This window comes from Equus quagga, chromosome 13, assembly GCF_021613505.1.
Source record: "Equus quagga isolate Etosha38 chromosome 13, UCLA_HA_Equagga_1.0, whole genome shotgun sequence".
Lineage (NCBI taxonomy): Eukaryota > Metazoa > Chordata > Mammalia > Perissodactyla > Equidae > Equus > Equus quagga.
Genome location: NC_060279.1, coordinates 4,351,162 through 4,375,235, shown reverse-complemented (window position 1 = coordinate 4,375,235; position 24,074 = coordinate 4,351,162). Strand labels below are relative to the sequence as shown.

Here is a 24,074-nt window from a genome sequence, read left to right as displayed (position 1 = left end):
TATTCATCCAAATAGTTATGACTAATGCTATTAAATTTTCGGATAATGCCTGCAGGTAGGAAATGGGAGGTTTTGCTGGGAATATGTCATGATAGAACTTCTGGAAGAAATCACCAAGGGAGAGTTTGCAAATATTCCTACCACACCCTCATTTCACAGATTTGATTGCTAATATGTAGACAGCAACTACCTACACCTGCTCTTATAAGGCACAGCAGACCACGGACTCTTATAATTAGTAATGGAAAAATGAGGAGTTTAGGGGCCAATTTGCCCCAACCCATCATTTCAAAGATGAGGGAACAGATGTTGAGGTTAAATAATTCTCCCCAAGTCAAGAGAATCAGCTGGACCCCAGAGTCAATACTAGTTTGTAACACATCACTAACCCTTAAAACACTACCTTGGAGTTCATCTAAACATGAAGATTTCCTCGAGGTTGTTTGTCAGATTATTAAAATAAATTGTTTCCCAGGATATTAAAAAAAATTCTCCATATGATGGAAAAGCCTAAAACTGATCCGAACACCCCAGGAGACTCTGGGGTGCTTGAGGGCAGGAACTGGCTGTTAACCATGCCCACATTTCCCATGTCCTGCCTACACTGCATGGATGGTAAGCACTCAAATGTGTGTGGAAGTGAGCCAGAGAGAACATACAATGGAATGATTACCCGGTTAAAAGAAGTGCTAAGCTTGGTTGTGCTCAACTTACCAAAGGTATCTTATCTCACAAATTCCCTAATAAGATGAACAAAGCAGGTCAAGTAAATTTTTCCTAAACTGTGAAAACCTGTGCCTTAGTTCGAACAAACTGAAGATAGAGTATATCGTAAGGATTCTGGGGAGAACGACCCCCATAAAATACTCTGGGGCTCTGAAAGGGAGGTATTTCTGATACACAGCCTGCAAGCAGCAGGTGATGGCCTAAAAGTGTCCACTGGGATCCCTGCCGACGCTCTGCGGAGCGTCTGAAGCAAATGATCTAACCCTGGGAGAGCAGCTCCTGTTGTAAGTTGGCGTGCCCACAGAATGCAAACCGAAACAAAGAAAAACTGGAAGACATCTGTGAGGACATCACACGGTCCACTTCCAAGTATTGTGTTAACTGGCAAAGGACTTATAAGTTCCAGAAACGGGTAAGGCAGAAAATAGTTTTAACATGTAAAACTATAAACTAACAGATACAGTACAACTTGATGACAAATAGCTGAGTAAGACAAAGGGCGCTCCAGTACATGCCACCTGAATAGAAACCCTGATTTGTAACACGTTGGGGAGAAAAGAGACCTTGAGGGGCCTGCACTGAGCACCCAGGGCTCACCTGTGAGGAATTTTTACTCCAATTCTACTCTCAATTGTAACACATCTAGTGTTATACTGAAAATGCTGACAGACGACAACATGGATTGACCCAATGGTTGAATTACTTCTCACCAGCCTCAGACAATGCCATGGAGCCAGGCCTGGGCAGAGCCGTGGGGGTTTACTCACAGGAGAGAGGAGCCTGTCTCTGACTCAGGCACAGCAGGGTGAGGTGGGAACACTGCCAACAGGGTGGGCACATCCACTCACTGAACAGTCAGCCCTCCTCTCCTTCCTCCGCTCAACTCCCAAGCAGGAAATGAGAGGACTTCTTTCTGGAGAAATCGACTAACCCAAGACAAAGGACATCCAGCAACTGACACTGGGAGGTCCCCCAGTGAAAGCCAGCCAGCGCTGCATACAAACGGTGATGCCCACACCCAGGAAGTTCTACCCCGGCACAAGGAGCTTCTGACCAGATCTGAGTGCCCCAAATAGGATGCATAACCAAGGACCGCTGGGCATCTGAGGAAGGCTTCTAACATGAAAGACAGAAGTGACGAGAGAAAAAAGGGAATTCAAAAGAGACAGCAGAATCAAGTAACAGAAGATGCCATAAAAAGAATCAAACAAAACAGAAGAAAGAATAATACGCTCAGAGTGATAAGACAACGCCTCCGTGAAAACAAGTACAGGGCTCTATCATCAGAGAAAAGAGAAACAGCTCTTGAAAATTTAAAAAAAAAAAAAACACAAGATAGCAGAAACAAAACATTCAGTAAAAGTTGGAAGATAAAGTTGTGGAAATTTTCTGAAAAGCAGAACAAAAACTGCAAAACAGAAAAAAAGGAAAACTAAAGGATTGATCTAGGAGATGACCTAATTCCTAATAGGAGTTTCCATAAGAGAGAACAGAAAATGGAAGGAGGAAAAGTTCCAAAGAAGAATGGGAGAAAATTTCCTAAAACTGAAGGACACAGTTTTCAGATTGCAAGAGCCCACTGAGTTAGCCAGCACAATGAATAAAAAAGACCCACAATTTCAGAACACGAGGGATACGAAATTTGAGAACACAGGGATAAAACAGATTCTAAGAGAAAGGGAACACAACTGGTCCCACAAAAAGGAGCAGGAATCAGAAAAGTATCAACGTCTTAGCTTCCTGGCAGTGGAAGCTAGAAAAATCAGCAATGTCTGAAAATGCTGAAGAAAAATGACTGCCAACCCAGAACCCTACCCAACCAGACTACCAATCAAGCTTGAGGGAGGAGAATAAAAGCAATTTTAGACACGCTAAACACAACCGTCTGATCTTACAGTTTGAGGGTCAGCAATCCGAAATGGTTTTCACGGGGCTAACATCAAGGTGTCAGCAGGGCTGTGTTCCTTCTGGGGCTCTAAGAAGAATCTGCTTCCTTGTCTTTCCCAGCTTATGGAAGCTGCCTGCATTCCTTGGCTAGTGACCTCTTCCTCCACCTTCAAAGCCAGCTGTATAGAATCTTCAAATCTCTCTCTGACTCTGACCCTCCTGCTTCCCTCTTCTAAGGACCTTTATTACTACATTTGGCTCACATGGAAAATCTCCCCACTCCAGATCTGTGCATCCTTAATCGTGGCTGCAAAGCCCCTTTCGACGGGTAAGGTCACATATCCCACAGGTTCCAGCAACTAGGATGTGGACATCTTCAGAAGTCATGATTCTGCCTATCCTACAAAGCCTCAAAATTTTTACCTCCTGTGCATCTTTTCTCAAGAAGATATGGAAGATATGTTCCACTATAGTATTGGCTCTACGAAAAACAAAAAAATTGTATAAGAAAGCAAATATATATGGTACAATGGTGGAAAAAACAAGTACACATAACAGTGAACAGTAACCACCTAACTATGGTGTGAACAATACTAGGAAGAAGCATGTGTATACATACGTGTATGCACATGTATGGTGGAAAGAAGTGCTGGGAGAAAAAGAGAACTAAATTTTCATACTCCATTATATGGAGTCAATATATAATATCTAAAACTGAAAAATCTAGAAGTAGCAATATAATAAAGTTGTTGAGAAATATGAAGATAAACACCAGAAGAAATGGCTAAAAGAACGGAAAAGCATTTGGTTATTATTTCTTTAAATATTTTTTCTCACTCTCCTCTCTCTTTTCCTTCTCAGATTCCAATCAGATTGCTTTATATTGTCCACTGGCTTACTACTACAGCTCTGTTCATTTCCCGCAATCTTTCCTTCTCTTCATGCTTCACTTCAGATGCTTTCCGTTGCTATGTCTTCACATTTACTGACCTTTTCTTCTGTAGTGTCTAATCTGTTGTTTACGCCGTTGAACATTCTTTCATTTCTAGAAGTCCCATTTTGTTTTTTTTTTATATTCCTATCTCTCTCCTCATTATGCCAAGCTTTCCTAACATCTTATAAATTCTATTTATAAGATTTATAATACTTGTTTTAAGGTCCTTGCCTATGAATTCCATGATCTCTGTCATTTCTGGGTTTGTTTCTATTGACTGATTCTTCTCCTGGTTAAGTATTTTATTTTCCTGCTTCTTTGTATGTATTGTAATTTTTTATTGGTGCCAGACATTGTAAACTTTACATTGTTGGGTGCTAAATTTCGTTGTATTCTTGTAGAGCGTGCTGGACTTCGTTCTGACACGCAGCTAAAATACTTTTAGGTTAGTCTTCTTCTTTAAAGGCTCCTTTTATGCTTTGTCCTGGAGGGTCCATGGTATCTACATTCTGGTGCTAATTTAGCCCCACTACTAAGGCGGGACCATTCTGAGGACTCCAACCAGTACCCTCTCTCCACTCTGGCTTTTAGGAACACAAACTATTCCCAGCCCTGTGTGAGCTCCAGGCATTGTCCCACCCCCGGCTTTTCATGTGGTTCCTTCTCTGGTCACAGGAGTTTTCTCCCGCATGCACCAAATCTGTACTCAGCAGGGGCTCAAGGAGACCCCACTCCAGATCTCCAAAGCTTCCTCTGTCTGTGTGGTTGCTTCTCTGGTACTCTGCCTCATAAATCCTAGGCACCTTGGCCTCCTCAAACTCTGACTTCTGCCTCCTCACTTTCGGGAGACAACTAAACTCCATTTGCCTTCCCCGCACTGCAGACTGGAAACTGCCTCAAGGCAGCAAGCTGGGCCAATCACAGGGCTCGCCTTATTTGTTTCCTTTCTCTATAGGATCACAGAGCTGCACAACCTGTTTTTCAATGTCCAAAAACCGTGGTTTCTTTTTTACTTCTCTAGTTTATCTTCAACAGATGAGCAACTCCGAAAGCATGTCAAGGGTAGAAGAAACAGTTTCCAAGGCTTCCTTAGCTGTTAGGGCTCTCTACAAGTCTCATGCCTTTATTCCCAACCCTATTCCCATCCACAGCGCAAATTTGTGAACATGAGGTCCCTCAGGTCTACTATGTGATCCCAGAGACAGGCAGACAGACAGACCAGGAATAAATAAAAAGCCTGACACTGTGATAGATTACATGCTGTGCAGAAACCTGGGTTCTAACCCCAGTTCTGTCACTAACTGGGTACGTGCTTTCAGTAATTTAACATCACAATACCTCAGTTTCCCTACCACATACAACAACTGTGGAATCAGACCACGGGTACTTCTATAAAACATTGTTATTCTTTTCTTTGCTTCCTCTTAAATCCACTCCATCCCCCCCAACACCTCCTCGGGACAAAGCCATAGCTGGCGAAATTCCTTATAAGGCTTTCTACCCTAGAAGAACAGAATTGCTACAAAGCTACGGAAGTTCCGCCACGCCACAATCACAGCTACAACAGCACAGCCAAAACACCATCCCACCCACAGGCTAGATTCTGTGCCGAGTTCCAAAGCAAGGGATTCGTCTTTTCTACAAAAAGTAGAAACCAAAGCCTTTCCTTGTTCATCAAGCCTACTAATTATTCAGATAAATGCTTACTTTCAATTTCTTCTAAAAAATTCATACAAAATAATTTTTCTGTTTTATTTTCAATGCCAAGAATATCAACTTTTTCCTGCTAATTCCTTGTCTTACGGAGCACCTCAATACAGATTCTAGTCCACTAGACTTATTTCCTTGTGCAATTAAGGAAGAATCTTTTACACCTGAGCAAGCCATTTCTTAATTCTACTTGGGCCAGAGCAGCCACGCCGTTAGTAAACCGTCTGTCAGCGGTGGTTGGTGGACATCTTTCCTCAGGTCAGACTCTTCTCCAGTCTCCCGTGGTCCTCCTAACCAGCTCTCACTTGCCCTCTCCCCCTCTTGCTCTGTTTCTCTGTTTCTCTCTGTCTGTCTCTCACTCTCTTGCTGTCTCACGGTTCACTCAGGAGAGGGACAGCACCAGACAGCAGAGCAGCTGCGGTGGGCAGAACTGCAATTAGCCATTACCTGGTGAGATGCAGAAGGCAGGCTCTTTACTAGACCCTCTGTGTCGGAGGGGGACTTCCGTGGAGCCTGCTTAACCGGTGACACATTCTCTGATGCACTGCAGCTGGTGAGTTGAGAATTTGGAGAACAAATGTAAAAGAATTAAAATTAATGGAAACAAAAGTATAGAAATGCAAGTGATGACAAGATGAAGCAGTAGACATATAAAAGCAAAGCAACAAAACAATGGGTATCAAAATGATCACATAGCTTGAAACTACTTTTTATCCCTGACACTTATTCTTCCGAGTCAATAAACCTACTTCTTGGGGAGGAAGAGAAACGAATATGGTGTACCCTACGCCCCAGTTTACATAATGACATCTGCTGAGGGGCATTCTGGCTACAATAACACATCTTATCCTTTGGCTGCTTGGTCTTTGTCCCCTGCCATCAACCCTCCTTTGGGATAAAGGTTTAAAGGAGCAAGCTATCCCTTCTTAATGGCAATTTGCTTTTGTAATTATCAAAGACAAACCTCTTCGGAACATAATTCAAAAATTACAGACACCCAGGCTTCCAGTCTTGGCTCATCTCATTCCTTCCATTCCCCAGCTCTCCATATTTTGTTTCCCTACCAATACCACAGCCAAACCAAAGAAAACCCAGGAAGTCAGGAACGGTAAAAAACTGTGGAAGCCACATCACAGAGGCTGAACTTTTTCATGGATACAAGGGTCTTTAACAAGCCCTATCTCATAAATAAATCAGGGAGCGTGAATGTCACCAGGATTCCCTAATGCGATGTGCCATCAGCAAAGCTTAAATCATTTATAATGTATTTTTGGAAAAAATCTTAGGAGCTGAGAGAAGATCACATTTAAAATCTTGCTACTAAGACCAAAGCATAACATGCATTCTGTAAACTGTGCCTTCTCTGAGATGGGAGGCCATACACCCCAAACCAAAATGGTCTGAGTATTCTAACACGAAAAGGGGCTCAATCACCAGTAATACTATTCAGGTATGAGAAAAGAAAACTAAAACACACACACACGAAGGCATTTTACATGAAGAACGTATATATTCAGATGATCATAAAACTTCTATGTAACCTGACAACCCAATTTTATTGGGATGGTATGCTCAACACGTTTCTAATTACAGACACATGACGTATTGTGGACAAACCATAACTGCTGTTAGGTTAGCTCAGAGCTAGCCAGTTAGTCATCAACAAGGGAGACAGGCTGAATATATACACGTGAATATTAACAGCAACGGGCGATGTGATTAGTTACCATGTGTCTAGTGGGAGTGGAAGAGGAGACCCAGCCCCGTTATAGTCCCAATGTGTCGTCTATGTCAGCTTTTCTTAAGTGGAAGATAAGCAGGATCTGATCCCGGCACACCAAGGAAGAAAAGGCAGGAGAGGGAAAAAAACCAGAGTGAGAAGATCAGCAGCATTCACGATGCCATGCAGGACTCGAAGGCACACTCTTCTGCCCCTTTCTTAACCCAAAAGCAAGAACTACAGAGACTGGCATGCCACCAGCCTGGATTAGTCTCATGTTGAAAACCAACACTCTAGTTATATTTCATCATGAAACGCTCACCATGCAAGGGGGCAGACACAGTCAGCAGAAGAGAAGCATTCCAAGCAAGTAATGCCTGAATTGAACTCGTTAAAACACAGCACCCCTAAAAACTAGAGCAGCAGAGCCCAAACGGAGGTTCCCACCGTCCACCAGCAAGGGAGTCCAGGGCATGCAACCCTCTCAGATCACAGCCCTTCAGGATGGTTAGGGAAGCCCATGCACCTGGCCACAGCTCGTGCTACCTCGACTGGAGTCCAGCCTTCCCCTCAGTCTCACCACATGAGTTCTACAGAGCTTATGTGGTCAGCTTTCCAGCTGGAGTGGGCAAAAGAGAAGGTCTTTCAATTAGACACACACCTTGTGTTCAAGTGTGTGCTCTCTGAGAAGCCATAAACACAAAGGAATTCTACTTTTCTTTACTGCTGGTATATTTTGGTGTTCAACTCTTATTATCTCAGCTTGGATGAGGCCAGCCATGCATTCAAGAATTGTCAAAGCAATAAAACGGCTCACCAAACTACAAAAAGGAAAAGCCCCACATCACCGCATCAGGTGGGGGTCGTTTATTAGCCCAACTCGTCTTGATTAGAGTTTGATATTTGCCCAAGTGGAAAGAAGAACCTTATGAGATTATTGCCAAGAGATTAGAGTTAACCTCCTCAATTGGCTAAGCGATGTCTGTGCCTTAATAATGCTAATTGCAGAGTGGATGGTACAGACCCACACAGCACAGACTGCTGAGCAGTTCATGTCACCAAACCTGAGAAAGAAACTGTACAGCAGGGATTCGTGTCACAGTCCACATTTAATAGCAGGCCACTGATTTCTGCTCGCCAACGTCAGAACACCTCCGAAGGAGAATGTCCGATTCTGGCATGAAAGCAAACAGTAGCTAATGCTTCACAATTCTTTCTCCATAAAAAACACAGTTTTTACAAATTCTGATTCCTTCCCTCCGCCCCTCCCCTACAAAGCAGTGTTTCTTACCCAGTGTAATCCCGTTTGGAGTTTTTCCTTCTGTAGAGGACAGCCAGAATCATGATGATGAGCAAGGTGAGGCCTAGGACCACAGCAGTAACTATACCCACCACCACCCAAACTGGAAACACGGGCAAACTCTCTAGAGAGAAAGAACAAAATAGTGTTAAGGTGATCACTAACAGAGAGAAGAAACGGAATTTTATTAAATTAATAAGCAAGCGTCTTCCTTTGGTAGTTACGACACCCTCTTTTATTATCCAAATTCTGAGATCCTGGTATCTAACTGATGACGTGCTGATAAAGAATGAACTACAGATCTAAGCATTTCTACACACACCCCCTCTCAATGCTCTAAACTCAAGGAAAATCCACGGATGTGAATTTACCTCAATCTACTCTCCACTAAGCAGACCTCGTCTCAAAATGAGACACCAGAATCTGCGTTTTCTGCTTATTCTCACAAAAGGGAAGAAATAGCTGTACTGTTTTTGCAAATGTTAAAACTTTCTCCTGGAGAATATCAAGATACATTAATTTCTGTCTTTCCCACTACCCATCCCCTCCAACCATAATGAATTTTGGTCTTATTTCTAATTAACACTGAAAACTAATACTCCTGAGATGGGATGAACAGGTTTCAGACAGCAGGCACAGAAACGGAGAAATCGGCTGCTCCAGTTGGAATGAGCGCAGGCCCCCACCGCCCGCCCACCCGGGCACGTGTGGTAGAGCCACAGGCCCACGGAAACAGGGAGCATAACAGTATGGCAAAAATACTCCTTTCAGACACTCCCGGGATATAAGTGTTATTCTTCAACTAAACCTGAGATAAAGGGGACTGCATCTCTACTGCAGAAATACTCAAGGAAGTACCTTTCTCTACAACATAGAGCCTAATGTGTCCTGGCTGGACAACAATGTCAGGAGGGTTTTTGACATCACAGATATAGGTGCCATTGTGTATAAACTGCATATTTTCTATGTTGATTGATGCATCTTTCTTGTCAAGGTCTCCAGCCCAGCTGATTCTGTCCTTAAACGGCGGATAATTCCCGGGATATACTTGCCCTTGGGAGTAGTGGAAAAACTGCAATTAGAAAAAAAGAACACATGAGCTATTCTCAAAGGCAGAAGTTCCAGACTCTGTAACAGGCATGCTGCAAAAGGTTCTTCTAAAAAAGACTTTATACAAAAAGAAATACACCTTATTACAAATCTCAAGCTATGGAACCTAAGCCAGACAGAGGTTAGACATCAGGGGGTTCAATCCTGTTTCAGTTGAAGAAATAAACCTGTATATCACCCCCAATCCTCTCAACCTCCCAGTGATGTAGTGATCACCACCCATGTGTTTATAAATAAGGAAATGGAGACTCACAGAAGCCATCTGCCCAAGGTCACAATGGTAACAGGCGCTGGGTCCAGAATCAAGGTCAGGACCACCTGACTCTTCAGAGCCAATGCTCACTCACCATGACTCAGCCAGCGAACCCACAGCTTTCGTCTTAACTCACAAAGCTTACCATTAAGAGACACAAACACATGAAGGAAAAGAAGCCTAAACAGCACAGACCATGGGCCTCACTATGGGATGATGGGTTTCTCCCTCTTACTTACTGGTTTCCCATAGAAAAGTCATAGGTATGTGAGAGGAACAAAGCCCAGATAACCCAAAATGTTCTTTCTTCTCAGACCTGCCTTTAGCAAAGGAACTCATTTCTCAAAGGAACTGTCAAACTCAGCACCCTGGGAGCAAGGTGAGGTCTAGTGGGTGGGGAACTGATCCCGAGACCCGGCTTCCATCCAAGCAGCTCTGCTGGAGCCTTGCTGCCTTTGTTCTTACTCACGGATCGGGTGACAGTGGGGTGAGGAGTGGAAACTAGCATTCGTCAACCACCAAGTTCCACTGGCGATTCAAATAGAACATTTTCGGAACCCTTTGTACATGTTGAAAATCCCTGTGCAATCTCATCCATTCCCAAGATTTAATGACCATCTATATTTTAACTCCCAACTTCTCTCCCCATCCACAGTGTCCCCTGAGCGCTAGTCTCCTCACTCAACTGCCAACTCACTTTACCGGCCCGCTGCCCCTGCCCTCCACGTTTGTCACCTTCTCTTATAGACTTCATCTGCGACCTGTGAATCTGATCTTGACTGATGGCTGCATTCCCGTCTCCTAAACCAGAAATCTTGGAGTTATCCTTGATTCCTCTATCTTCCTTCCCATGCAACTAAGCTCCCAATCCTGCCAATTCTACCTCCTCCCTTCTCTCGGTTCTCTGTTCTCTCCACTCAGTTCCCACTGATAATACCTAATTTTATACCCTCATCATCTTGGACTATGGCCTCTCAACTGGTCTGTCTGACTCCAGCCTCAACCTCCTGCAATCCATCCTCCACAATGCCTAAATGATCACTGAAAACCAGTAATAGTAATAATTACCATTTATCAAATCTATACCCTGTGCTTAATTTAACTTAAATCATGCTGAGAAGTATGAAGGGTCTTGAGATGTTACCCTTGTTGCGAGCTAACAAGTCAGTGTGCCACAGGTTCACAGATGCTGGCAGAAGACAAAAAGACTCCTGTGAAGTCTTTGCTCCTGTGAAGAAGACTTGGAGACAAAAGACCTTATTACTTATAACACAGCGAGCAGCATGTTTATATCTGTGGCCCCTGACGCCCCAAATCCCACAGGGACGGCACAGAGGGGCTCAGGCAGAAGCTGTGCACACAGAGGCTTTGCATCACAGCCGAGGAGTCCCAAACTTAGGGAAGGCAAACCTTTTACAATGGGCAGTAAGCCTGTCTGACCTCTGCCCCAAAGGGAGATATTATCGTTACTATACTGGACAGTAAGCAAACCCGTCCTCTGCTCCAGATGGAGACACCGTCTCTGTCTTCCAAGGTGGGTCACTGCACAAGAAAGGCAGCCAGTGCCTCTGATTACAAGACGTGCAGAATGTGAAAGACCTGTGGAAAACAATGCTCTGATGCTCACAACCTCTGTGTAAGCTGAGATTCACCCACCAGATATTGCACAATGAGGAAAGTGAGGCTCAGAGGACGTAGTGACTTGCTTAAGGTCACAGGTCTTAGAGATAGAATTCAAACCCAGCTTTGATTTCAAAGATTGGGCTATTTCCATTATGTAATGCCTCTCATGTCTGACCACATCTCACCTGCTCAAAACTCTTCATTCTCTTTTTTTTTTTTTATCAAGAAATAAACCGTAAACTCTTAGCTTAGTAAACAAGTCCTTCTGTCATCTGGTGTCTGTCTTCCTTTCCCACCTCATCCACAAATATTCCCTGCCTTGCATTTCTAAACCAGCAAAGAAAACCCCCACTATATTGTTTCCCACCACTGTGTCTTTATGCACACTTCTCCCTCAGTCTTCCTCATTAGCCTGGGTGCCTTTGGAGGCAGGGTATGAATTGTATTTCTCTCTGGATCCCTCAGCACTTAGCACAAGGCGGGAACTACGTACGTCTGCTGAACTGAACCGATGAATAATGCTGTGGTCAAACCAGCAAGAAAGAGAGAAGTGAAACAGCAAAAAAAATTCACAAATAAGACTACATCTCCTTATCGACCAATATTTATTAAGTAGAAGCCACTGTGCCAAAGCCATGAGGGATCTCAAAGATGTGAGATAGGTCTCTACCTGAAAATGCTTTTATTCAAGATGAAGATGACAAAAACTGTCACATTAAGGGACTCCATATCACAGGAGTGGCCCAGATAATGGGGGCAGTGAGTTTTAAGAACAGCTAAAAACATCAAGAGATGGGGCTGGCCTGGTGGGGTAGTGGTTAGGTTCGTGCAGTCTGCTTCAGTGGCCTGGGGTTCACCAGCCTGGATCCTGGGGATGGACCTACATACCGCTCATCAAGCCATGCTGTGGCAGCATCCCAAATACAAAAGAGAGGAAGATGGGCATAGATGTTAGCTCAGGGCCACTCTTCCTCAGCAAAAAGAGGAGGATTGGTGGCAGATGTTAGCTCAGGGCCAATCTTCCTCAAAATAAATAAATAAATAAATAAATAAAGCTCAAAAGAGGCCAGTACAACTTAAGTGGCAAGAGTCCAGAAGTAGGAAAACAAAGCCTAAAACACTTTTTACTAGACTGATGGGGATCACGCAAATGAATAGACGCGGGGCTGAAGTGCTAGGCTGGAACTGAGTTTTTTTAATGGGTTTTGCATTCTAGACAAGCATTGTTAGCAATGGGAAGCTATGAAGTTTCTGACAAGGTGAAAGAACTATTCTAAGATTAGGTACCGGAAGGAATGTAGGTTTGGAGTGAAAGACGGAAGAACAGAAGTGGAGGAAAAACCAAGGGGGTTATGCACTGGTCCAGGCACACGGTATTTATCACTTAATGGAGAGCAGGGAAGCAGGAAGGCTGACAAACAGCTAGGTGCTAGAAACAAAGGAGAAAGAGCCAGCAAACACTCTTATTTCTTGGGGGGGAGGGGGGCATATGACGGGTGGAAGGGAAGTAGCAGCAGATGGGGGAGGGAAGGACCATAAAAACCCCCACAAAACTCAAGGTTTTAAAATTGGGTCCCCAGAAGAACACAACTCCCCAAAAGGACCAGCAGAGCAGACAACCAGACAAGCTCCATTTTGGACATGTGGACCCTGCTTCCACTGACCAGGAAAGACATCTATGCTATGTTGGGCTTGAATTTTCCTGAAAATCTACAAAAATCAAAAGCATCCTGCTCATCTTATTAAATGTGTGCCGACATTTGGGAGTTAAAAGATCCTATATCAATGACTGAGCATTTTGGAATTAACTGTAATCAGGTTGGTGTGTAAGTATAAACCAATCAGCTAAAAAAATCAATTAGAAATACAACATGTCCTTAACATCGAGTCTTGAGGTATGTACACCTGCCTCGACCCGCATGACAACAATGTGTTGAACCTAATGGAACCACTCTTTAAAAGAAAGTAATTACTGGGGCAGGCCCCATGGCCGAGTGGTTAAATTTGTGCGCTCCGCTTCAGCGGCCCAGGGTTTCGCTGGTTCGGATCCTGGGCGCCAACATGGCACCGCTCATCGGGCCACGCTGGGGCAGCGTCCCACATGCCACAACTAAAAACACACAACTATGTACCGGGGGGATTTGGGGAGAAAAAGGAAAAACAAAATCTTTAAAAAGAAAGTGATTACTTCTGGGCGTCTCCTGATGATACTGTATTTTCTGTAGACTAAACACCACCCTCACACCTGCTCCTCTGAAGGTTCGAGACAGGAATACTCACAAGCTGACACAGTTCTGTGGACTCCTGAGTAACTTGTGTGGTAGCTCTGCTTCTACGGGATCCATGCTACACTGACGCCACATTCACGCAAAGCGGGAGAATGCCTCTGATTCTGCTTCCCCACGCCATCTGTGTGATTCCGGCTCTCACTCACTCCTGCACTTTGTCTTACACAGAATCACACCCACCTGGACCCGGTGAGCAAGTTACCTGAATTCGTACATAATCTCTGACTCTACCTCACCCTTCCTTCCTTCTCAGGCACGACACCCAGGGGGCCTCCCTTTTTATAAATCCTGGGGGGCACATGTTCACTCAAGAATCTGGCAATCAGGTATATATCCCAACCCAGGGCAACAGAGCTTTTCTCCTGGAGACTTACTTCAGCAGTAAATACACAGTTTCAGTAGTATCACATATGACAATGAAGCCACTGAGGCCAAACAGAAAGATGTTTTATTCCAGGGGCCACAGTCATTTCTATACATCCTCCAAGTTTTCCCAAAGAAGACCCTCAGGAACTCACAATCTATGGACAACGGACAGGTGGTCCCTCTACTCTTTCAGGAAGAGCATCGAGGGTAATTTCTTAACACAAGGGCCCAGAGCAAAAAAGAAAAAAAGGCACTTCAAAATTGTCACAGGTGAACAGTAGCAATGAGGTAATTTCCTTACAGCTGCTGTAAGAAAGGGCTTCTTACAGAAACCCTGCGCCACACATTCTTACTAGGGGCGACATCTCCTTCAAGGGGGCAAACACTGGTTTTGGGGGCAGGGGAGGGTGAGAAAAGACATCTTCCTCTTTTTATACATAAGGCACAGATACACAGCATATGTGTAGTACTAAAATTTCATGGAAAGGGGAAGTAATTAGGAAAAAAGTCTAAAAAAGGCTTCTTGGGAAGGTGATGATAAGAAAAAAGATTGAGAAACACTGCTTTAAATAATCCCTAAAGCCTACAGACAATAAATATTATTAATAGACTTATCCATCTGCGAGAGAAAATAACATATAGGGGAAATAATACAGTAACCGGAGTTCAACAAAACAGGGCTTGAACAACTAACTGGCCTGTGTGACACGACCTGGGGGAGGAGCAACTCTGAGTCAGGCCCCGCCCACCCCCATCTGGAAGTGGGGAGACTCTCTTCCTCAGAAAGGTGTGGGGATTGTATGACACAGGCATGGGACAGACTCAGCATCTAGGCGACAGTCAACAAATGTGAACATGAAATGCTTGACACTGCTGAAGTCTGTGCTAAAGTTCCAGGACGGTCAACATCAGGCGGAACAGAAGCACAGTGAGCCGCAGATATTAGCACCTCAGGAGAAGGCGCTGTCCCGAGCACTGGACTTGCATGAACCCACTTTCTCCTCAGAACGCCCCTGTGTGGGAAGTTCTCTTGTCTCCACTTCACAGACAAGAATCAGGACAGTGAGAGTGTGTTTAACAAGCACCCACTGCTAACTAGCACTTGTCCAGTTACTAACCTGCCTTCCTCTCAACCCTCTGGCCCCGTATTTCTCTTCTGCATTCATGACACTCCGAAGTCATCGACATGCCATTCTTACTCCTAATGACTCCCCGAGGGAGAGCAGAGATGGCGCTTTACACATTCTTGAAGACCCTACACGCCCACCGCAGAGTAAGCTCCCAATGAATACTGCTGCATCAGAGGGACTGCGAGATAAATCAAGAAACTTCTAACTAAATCAGAAAGAAGTGTGTGTACACACATATGTATATGAATACTTAAAAGAAATACAAACAAAAATGGGGCAAATGAAAGCTGAAGAGATGCAGGATAAACTGTATTTGAGTCAGCAAGGTCAGTCAGGGGCTGCTCTGTGGAAAAGACAAATTTCAAACGGGCCTGACAGTGAGCAGAGCTAGGGGATGCGAGATTAGATGGGCATGCAAAGCCAAGGAGATAAGCTGCACTTAAGAGATGCTGAGCTGTTTTTCCTGCAGAGTCTGAAGCGAGAGAAGGGCCTTGAAGTCTGTAACAGATAACAAGCTCGGTCCTTCTGGAAGTGAAAATCAGAAGACCAGACCATTAATGACACCACAGCAGTAAAGGACCCTGGGAGGTAGGACTAGCCGGGAGCAGTCAAGCATCCCTACCGACACAGAGGTGTCGGTCCCCTCCGGCTGGAAGCTCCAGGAGACGGAGGTCAACGTGCCGGTCATGTTCGTAGACTTGAACTTGCAGGGCAGCTTCCCTTGCGTCCCATTTGCCACGAAGATTTCTTTTGGGGTATATACCTCCAAGGCCGATGCGCCAGCAGTCACTGGAGAGAGAGGAACAAAGGAGAGCTTCAGGGCGGATGTAGCAGGAACACCACGGTGCATGTTTATCAGACAAGATGACAAAGAAAAATACAGGTTACTAGACATATACAGTAACCCACTGCCACTGTGCACTATACATCGCCGGCAGAACATTCTATAGCCAGGTACTTCCTACAAACAGGGTAAACTGACGATGGTCTCAGATTTGTGCATTTTGCTTTTTAGTGAGAAGATACTTTTACTAGTTCATCTATACCTAGTATTTATGTTTTCTTCTTAATTAACAGATTTTATTTTTCAGAGTAGTTTTCGGTTTACGGAAACACTGAACAGAAAGCAGAGAGTCCCATATAGCTCCTCACCCCCCCACACCCGTTCCCCCTACTATTAACATCTTGCATGAGTGCAGTACGTTTACTACAATTGATGAGCCGATACTGTCCCATCGTTGTTAACTGAAGTCCACAGTTTACACTAGGGCTCACTCTGTGTTGTACATGTACGGGTCTGGACAAATGCGTGATGACATGTATCCACCATCACAGGAAAACAGAGTAGTCCCATGGCCTGAACACCCAGGGTACCACCCGCTCACTCCTGTCTTCCCTCCCCCTAAATCCCTGGGAGCCACTGATCTTTTTACCGCTTCTATATTTTTGCCTTTTCCAGAATACTATATAGTTGGAATCATACTATAATGTAGTCTCTTCAGATTGGCGTCTTTCACTTAGCAATGTTCATTTAAAGTTCCTCCACGTCATTTCGTGGCATGATGGCTCATTTCTTCTTAGTGCTGAATAACATCCGTTGTACGGATGTACCACAGCTTATCCATTCACTTACTGAAGGACATCTTGGTTGCTTCTCTGATGGTCTGTTTTTAATGATGTGGAGGCCATAGTTTTATTTCTTTAAATAGTTCTCATATGCACCGGTCACATTTCAACTGATAGCATACTGAACTCTTCTCAGCTTTCATATTTAAAGCAATTAAAATTATTCTAGGTAAGATATCACCTCATTTTAAAGCCATGTTTAATATTTAACTGACCTTTTCCCTATAATCAATTTAAGGCCAAAAAAAAAATAGCATAACATACCTTGTTTTCACTAGTGAAATCTTATCTACCATTAGATTTCAGTGTGCTAGACACACGTGTACTCAAGAAACAGCTGACACCCACTGGTCACGTTTCCATTTACCCATCGAGTTTTTTCGGTTAGCCTAAGCACAGAAAATAGTAGTTAAACTGTCTATCACTCGGAATATAAAAATAGCTTGTTTTTCAACATCTGTAATCAGAGGCAACTGTAGGAATTATTAAGGGTTGCTGCTAAAATAAAATAATCTTCACTCAAAAAGAGAGACTTTCATGGACTAAATGAAAGTTAGAAAGAAACTTATTTGGACTAAAATTAGAAACAATTAGAGTTAATATAGAAAAAAATTAAAACACCTATCTTCAAAATAAGGTGTTTTTTAAAGAAACAGTTTGGAGAAGATTCAGGTCTGCAGTGCTCCAATTATTCTCACAACGTAACAGACGAGCAGAATAAGGAAGGGTATTGTCACCCAGGACCAAGGGTTACATTCAGAATTTTTTCTTCCTGAAGTCTGAACTACGACTCTAGGCCAAGGAGAATGAGAGCACCCCCCACTCCTCCCAAACATCTTCCAAATGTTTATTCTCAGGATACAATGGGCACTTTTGGCTATTCTTTTAAATAAACTGATAGCCACACTGCATCAAGCAGATTTTTTCTGCTAAAGAGGGTGGATTATTATTATAGGGAACAATGGATTATTTATTTGTGGTCCAAACCTCAAAATAAGCCCTTCTTTCAAACAAGAAGCAAACAAAAGAGGTTCCTTGCTGTTGCCGGTAGGCAGAAAAGCAGCCCCGGGCCCTTGAGCTCAAAATGAAGGACAGAGCACAAGACGGGATGATGTGACCAGCTTATTCCAGGAAGCAGTGCTGGCCTGAAACCCTTATTTAGTCTGTGTGATTCTGACTAGTTTTCTGCAGAGTGATAGGCATTGCAAGGAAAGCCATAGTCTTTAAAGTCAGTAAGTAAAGTTTCTCAAGGATTTTCTCCAACCAGACCCCTGCCACAAGGCCTGGTTGCAAGAACTGTTACCCTGAGATGTTATTTAAAGATGGAACTAGGCCAAGTGTCCAAGTTTACAGTCATGGAATTTGAACCAAAAAGACTGCCCAAATCCCTAAATGGCTTTTAGACAATCTAGTTAAGATAAGTTTAATTTAATTATGCCAAAGCTGCTTAACAAACTGGCCTTATTATAAATAAATATGATAAAAATGGCTTAAAAAAAAAAAACATACTGTCACCCTTTTGCTAATTTAAACTTGTAGCTTTCAGAGCCAGGATTACGAATTTCAACTCTAGCCAATCAGCTAGTTCCAGAAAAATAAAACGACTCCATACATAGCTAGTTAATTTCTTCTTATCCCTGGCTCTCTTTCTCTCCAACATTACTCTTGTCATAATTTTTGAGATTCCATTAGTCATAAGATGAACTTTCTGAAACTCTGGTCTCTCTGTTTATCTTCTCTTCTCCCATAATCTTATCCTCAGGTCAATCCCAGCCACTCCTTCCCATGGTCATACCCTAGACCACAGCTTCTAAAACCTGGCATTACTGACAATCGGGCCAGATTATTCTTTGTCGTGAGGACTTTCCCATGCATTGTAGGATGTTTAGCAGCATCCCTGACCCCTACTCAACGTCAATAGCATCTTCTCCCCTTTCAGTATTGACAACCAAAAATGTCTCTAGACACTGCAAATGTCCCCTCAGGGGCAAAGTGCTCCTGACTGACAGCCACTGCCCTAGACTCTACCATCAATACCTGCACCCTCCCCCCAATCTCAACTTCAGGCTTCTCTATTCTCTGACTGACCACCCCTGTCTTTCCAGAGCATGTCCTCTAATACCCCGACTTCACAGATCCTTCAGCCACGTCAGAACCTAAAATCCATCCATCCTCAGTCTTTTCACTGTCTTATCCCCCACAGGTCTTCATCTGTCATTAGACTCATGCCCTGGCTCGCACCATCAGCTCCCTTGCCTCGCTCCCTTCAGTGCATTCACCCGGCCAAAGGTCGAGCCTGGCTAAATCCAGTCCTCTCCCCACTCTGCGTCTCTACCGCGGCGCTGACCACAGACGGAGGAAGCGCACAATCCCACTGATCGGTTTCACCTTAAACTCATGGCACTAACTTCAAGGGGGACTCTCACTGCTGCCCAGCACTCCTCCCACATGTTCCTACGTCATCTACTCTCACTCTCCTAGAAGACCATTCTGCACCTTCCTCTCTCACCTCAACTCTCCACCTCCTCCTGCTTCTCCCGCTCAGCTAATGACTGTGCTTCCTGTTTCACCGAGAAAACAGAAGCAACTTCCCTATGCCCCACACCACACCCTACCCGCTCCTGCATCTGTGTCCGCAGCCTGCCTTCCTCCTCTAGGATGCAGGAGCCGGCTGCCCTCTCCAAGGTCCACTCCTCCACCGTGCACTGATCTCAGCTTCTCCTGCCTCCCTAGGGACACCGTCCAGCAACTCTCCCACTTTCTCCTGAATTTTTCACTCTCTACTGAGTTATTGCCATCAATAAATATACATATTTACATCATGTCCCAGCTTTAGGGGGAAAGAATCTTGACCCTGCATCTCCCCACAGCTAGGATCCCTTTGCTTTCCTCTAATTTACAAATCTTAAAAGAACTGTCTATACTCTAATTTCTCTCCTCCCATTTTACCTTGAATAAAGCCAATTCAGGCTTTCATCTCCAGTACTCCACTAAAATTGTTCTTGTTAAGGAACCCAATGCCTTCCATGTGGCCAAACCAACAATTAATTCTCAAGTCTCATCTCATTGATTTACCTACAACGTTTGACACAGTTGATCACTCCTTTGTTGAAACAATTCTTTTTTTTCCAGTTTAGCTTCTGAAACATCCCTTCCTCTTGGTTCAGTTCTTATCTCATCGCCTGCTCCTTTTCCAGTTCTTCTGACCTTGTCTGTTGTAAAGTCCCAGATCATTCCTCTGATGTCTTATCTTATTCTTTTGGTGACTTCATCTAGTTTCAAGGCTTTAAACACCTCCTAAATGTAAATGACCCCTGTATACACACACACACTGTCTATTCGACAACTTCACTTGGATTTAACTGGCATCTCAAAGTTAATGTGTCCAAATTGAACTCCTAATTCCCACGCCCAAATCTCTATGGTCTTCTCATTCAGTAAATGGCAACTCTAGCCTTCCAGGGGCTGAGGCCAAAACCCCAGAATCCCTCAGGACACCCCTCTTTCTCATAACTTCCCTCCATTCCATTGTGAAACACCTTTTCTCTACTTAGAAACGTATCTTGAGATTGATCTCTCCTGCCTCTTTCAGTGCTACCATCTTGGCCCAAGCCCCTATCATCTTTCACTTGGGTCACTCCAGTGGCTTCCTCAGCTGGTACCTCTGCTTCCACCCTCACCCACTTAACTGCAGCCAATCCACGGAGAGGCCTGAGAGATCTTGTTAAAATGCAAATCAGATCTTATCACTCCTCTGCTCCAAACCCTCCAACGGTTCTCCCGTCAGCCAGGATCAGGTCAAAATCCTCACAGTGGCCTAGAAAGCCTGACATGAGCCAACTCCTGGCCCCCTCTCAGACCTTGTCTCCAACTCCTCCCGCCTCAGACAGGCTGCGGCAGCCACCCCGGTCTCCTTGTGCCCCTCTGCCTGTGATGAGTGCCCCAAATATAGAGAATGCTAAGGACAGAAAGACTAGAGGTAATCCAGGAAATCCATGAGGACAAAGGGAAGAGCCATCAACTGTGTGAGATGCTGAAGGTCAGGTGCTCTGGGAGAAGTCTCCGTGAATACCCCGGCTTAACGCTGCCCGTGGTCCCATGCCCATAACAGAACCCCAGAGGACGTGTACCAGGCACAGGACAGCAGTTTCTGACTGCCAAGACAGGCATGAATGAGTGGCATCTTGTTAGAAAGTTCCTCCTGTGTGGGTAAAGAGAGAAACTAAAACAGGTTTCCCTCTCACACCACATTCCATGCAGCCCAAGCGAGGGATGAGTTCACTGTTCCTTAAACAATTGGGAATGGCTTGCTTTGTCCAGCCTTTTTTTTAAGTGACTAGGAGTATTATGGAAATACATAGTAAAACTGTTGTGGAATTCAGATGGCTCATCTTCAGAGTCATAGTAGAGAGTTTTTAGGCGCTAGTTAAAAATGGCTAAAAATGCAAATGCAGAGAACACTGACATGTAGAGAAGCCATTGTTCTAATCTCCAGCCTTCCCTGTCACTGCAGACGGGAATCCCAGTCTGAAAGGGACACTAAATAGGTTTCTGTTAGGCCTAAGATTCACAATTACAGCACAGCAGCAAACATCACTGTGAAAACTATTAAAACTCTTAGAAGGGGAAAAAAGTCTCCTGTTGAATCCTGGAAAAACCAGTTGCCTCAGGAATAAAAACACAGAAATGAAATGAAATAAAAAGATTAAGCGATATACAAACATTTTTATATCCTGCCAACTTTGGTTTCTGAGTTACATATTAACTTACATATAAATTTCAGAATGATAACAGGAGCAGGGCTTACTTTCCTCCCGGGGGAAGGAATCTTGCTAAATTACACTAGAGTTCAAAGGGCAAGAAAACAAATGAAAACAACTCTTCTTGTAGGAGACCAATTCAAGTGAGAGAAGCCTGAAAAAATCACTTGACAAGTAATCAAAACATTTGTGGAATCAACTCACCAGGGGTCATTTCTATAGTAGTCAAATATGATACCCAAAACTTGATATTCTTTTATTTTGGCTGGAGAACCAGAACAGTTTAGGAAGAAACAAAGCAAATAGAGAATACAAAACAACATCCATCACAATTACAAAGAAAAAAGCAAATCCAAGAATGGTTTGCCCAAGAGGCGATCCCCCCCACCCCATGATCCATCTCCATGTTTTGAATTACTGACGCAGGAGAATGTCAATAATGCTTCCCAACTAGCATGTCAAGATGATCTCATTCCGAGTAAATTCAGACTCTTCTACCATAAAATCATTTGAAATACACTGGGGTAGCTTTATTACAAATGAATAAACACTCTTCAAGGCCTAAGAACGGATCTTGAAACTGTCAGTGGGTAAAGCAACCCCTTGCCATGTTGCTGCTGGGTCCACGTGCAGTACCATCGTCTGTAACAACCTACCCTTTCAACAAAGGCTGCTAAGATTTTCCTTAAAATTGGAAGAAGGCTTTTGTTTCAAAAATTTTTGAAACACTTTGATGTCACTGGTATACTCTCCTTCCTAGAGTACAGTCAAGCAATTTATTTAAACAGCTTTCCAGCCTATCACTTGTTTGCCTTTGGTACACAGTGAAAGTCTGATATTGTCATCTCTCTTAATACAAGCAGAAATATGACCTTTTAAAACACACTAAAAGAGAGGAACGAAAGAGAATACTGAACACAAAGTTCAGACTAGTGGGCATGACTGGAAGAGGGTGAGGGTGCAAGAGGAAACAGGCACACAGTGTTGGTAAAGTTTCATTTCCTGGGCTGGGGAGTGAGGGGGGGGAGCTCATCTTACTGTTTAGTCTGTAAATGGTACACACACAAACACACTCTTTTGTATCTATTTTTTCATAATAAAAACTGTTCTTTCAAAGAGAGAAACGAAGACATCAGCAAGGTGATAAGAGATTTACTTCAACTGCAGAAAGCTCCAGAGCAAGCACGCAGCTCGACCCGTCAGCGTCCACTGCGACTGCTGCGTCCACTGCGACTCCTGCAATCAGGCTGGAAAAAGCAAAGCCCGAGGCAGCGCGTCAGGCGCACATGCCGCTGCCGGTCGAGGCTGCCCTGCCGGTTGGTCGAGGCAGCGTGCCTCCTCGGAAGAGGGCCACTCGCAGCTGAAGTGGGCTGCTCCCTCCCATGAATCAGGGCTATTTGGGACCTCCCTCAGCTGGATGGCACAAAGGAAGGAGGGGCTACAAAAATACACTCTATTCAATGAGCCCTAAATACCACTAAATTAAGCTTTTCATTTGTCAGGAACACACTCCTCTACACTCTTTGTCTGAAGTTGTGCTTCCGGCCTACATCTAAAAGTGACTTCCTCCCAGCTTCTGCCCCAAACTCCCCAGCCCGTGCCCCGAACATCCTGCCCTTCCCTATTCAGGCACTTCTCTGTCCACGGGAATGACAGACAGGGCAGGGACCACATCCACGTCGTTTGCCTTTTGTTGATGGGTTCAACAAACGTTTGTTTGAAAGTTGGAAAAAAATGAATGAATGAATAGAATGAAAGGAGAGAAGAATAAAACATACCAAACTAAACTCAGATAAACTCAGCCATAAAAATTACACTTGCTCCGCAATGAGCGGCTGCAGCATAACGCCCAAACAAAGTGTCTGCAGAGACTACGCAGGGCCAAGTGAGAATGAGACACCAACCTGGAGGGGCTCAGACAGGTTTCCACCAGGAGTCACCCTCCTATTCAGATGAGAGAATCCCAAAGGAGACTCATCTATTGAAATGCCCAATAAAAAAAAACCCACAGGATTACCAAATTCCTCTCAGAGTCAATTCCTTCCACTCATGATCAATGTCCAGCTGGCCACATCTCTATCCTGAACCTTTTTTTGCACTAACAAAGATCCTTCTGTTTCTCACATGACAGTTATTCCAAAGGTCCTGAATCAGGCCAGTCACTGAGCTGACCACTTGACTCCCTAAAGCCCTGGCCTTTCTTCTTTGCCCTCCTCTGTGTATGTGCTGTTCGTCTTTCTTTCCTGTACTGTTTTCCTTTTTTCAATCAACCATTCATTCTCTCAGACTATGCTGGGATCAGCCTCTCCCCTAATGGACTGCCAGTCCCGTGGAGACAAACAAACATCTCCAGCACAGCGGCAGAGGCCCCGTGCCTGGCCCCAGGGCTGCACGGGGTGCTAGGGCAGACTTCACGCAGGGCAGGGCTTCCGTTAACAGCTCAGTCAACACAGACGCCACAGCTGCAGTCAACCTGAATTGTATCATCTGCATCAAGTGTCCAAATATTTCCCAGTTCTTAGCAAGTAGACAAAAACAAGAAACTTTTGGTAAGAAGTCAGAGCTTTTTACTTTTGAGAGATTAGAGTGGACTAAAATGCTGAGCATAAAGGACATGTTGAACGCTCTGGGGCGTGCATAT

General features: G+C 44.2%; 1 protein-coding gene across 1 annotated transcript in view; it reads right to left on the bottom strand.

Moving 5' to 3' along the window:
• MPZL1 (myelin protein zero like 1) overlaps positions 1 to 24,074 on the bottom strand; it is a 56,409-nt gene that overhangs the window by 7,391 nt on the left and 24,944 nt on the right. Inside the window, exons 2-5 of the mRNA XM_046681678.1 lie at positions 15,670 to 15,836; positions 9,136 to 9,349; positions 8,269 to 8,401; positions 5,705 to 5,807 (exon numbers count right to left, since the gene is read on the bottom strand). Coding sequence (XP_046537634.1) covers positions 5,705 to 5,807; positions 8,269 to 8,401; positions 9,136 to 9,349; positions 15,670 to 15,836 — 617 coding nt within the window. The remainder of the gene's footprint in view (positions 1 to 5,704; positions 5,808 to 8,268; positions 8,402 to 9,135; positions 9,350 to 15,669; positions 15,837 to 24,074) is intronic.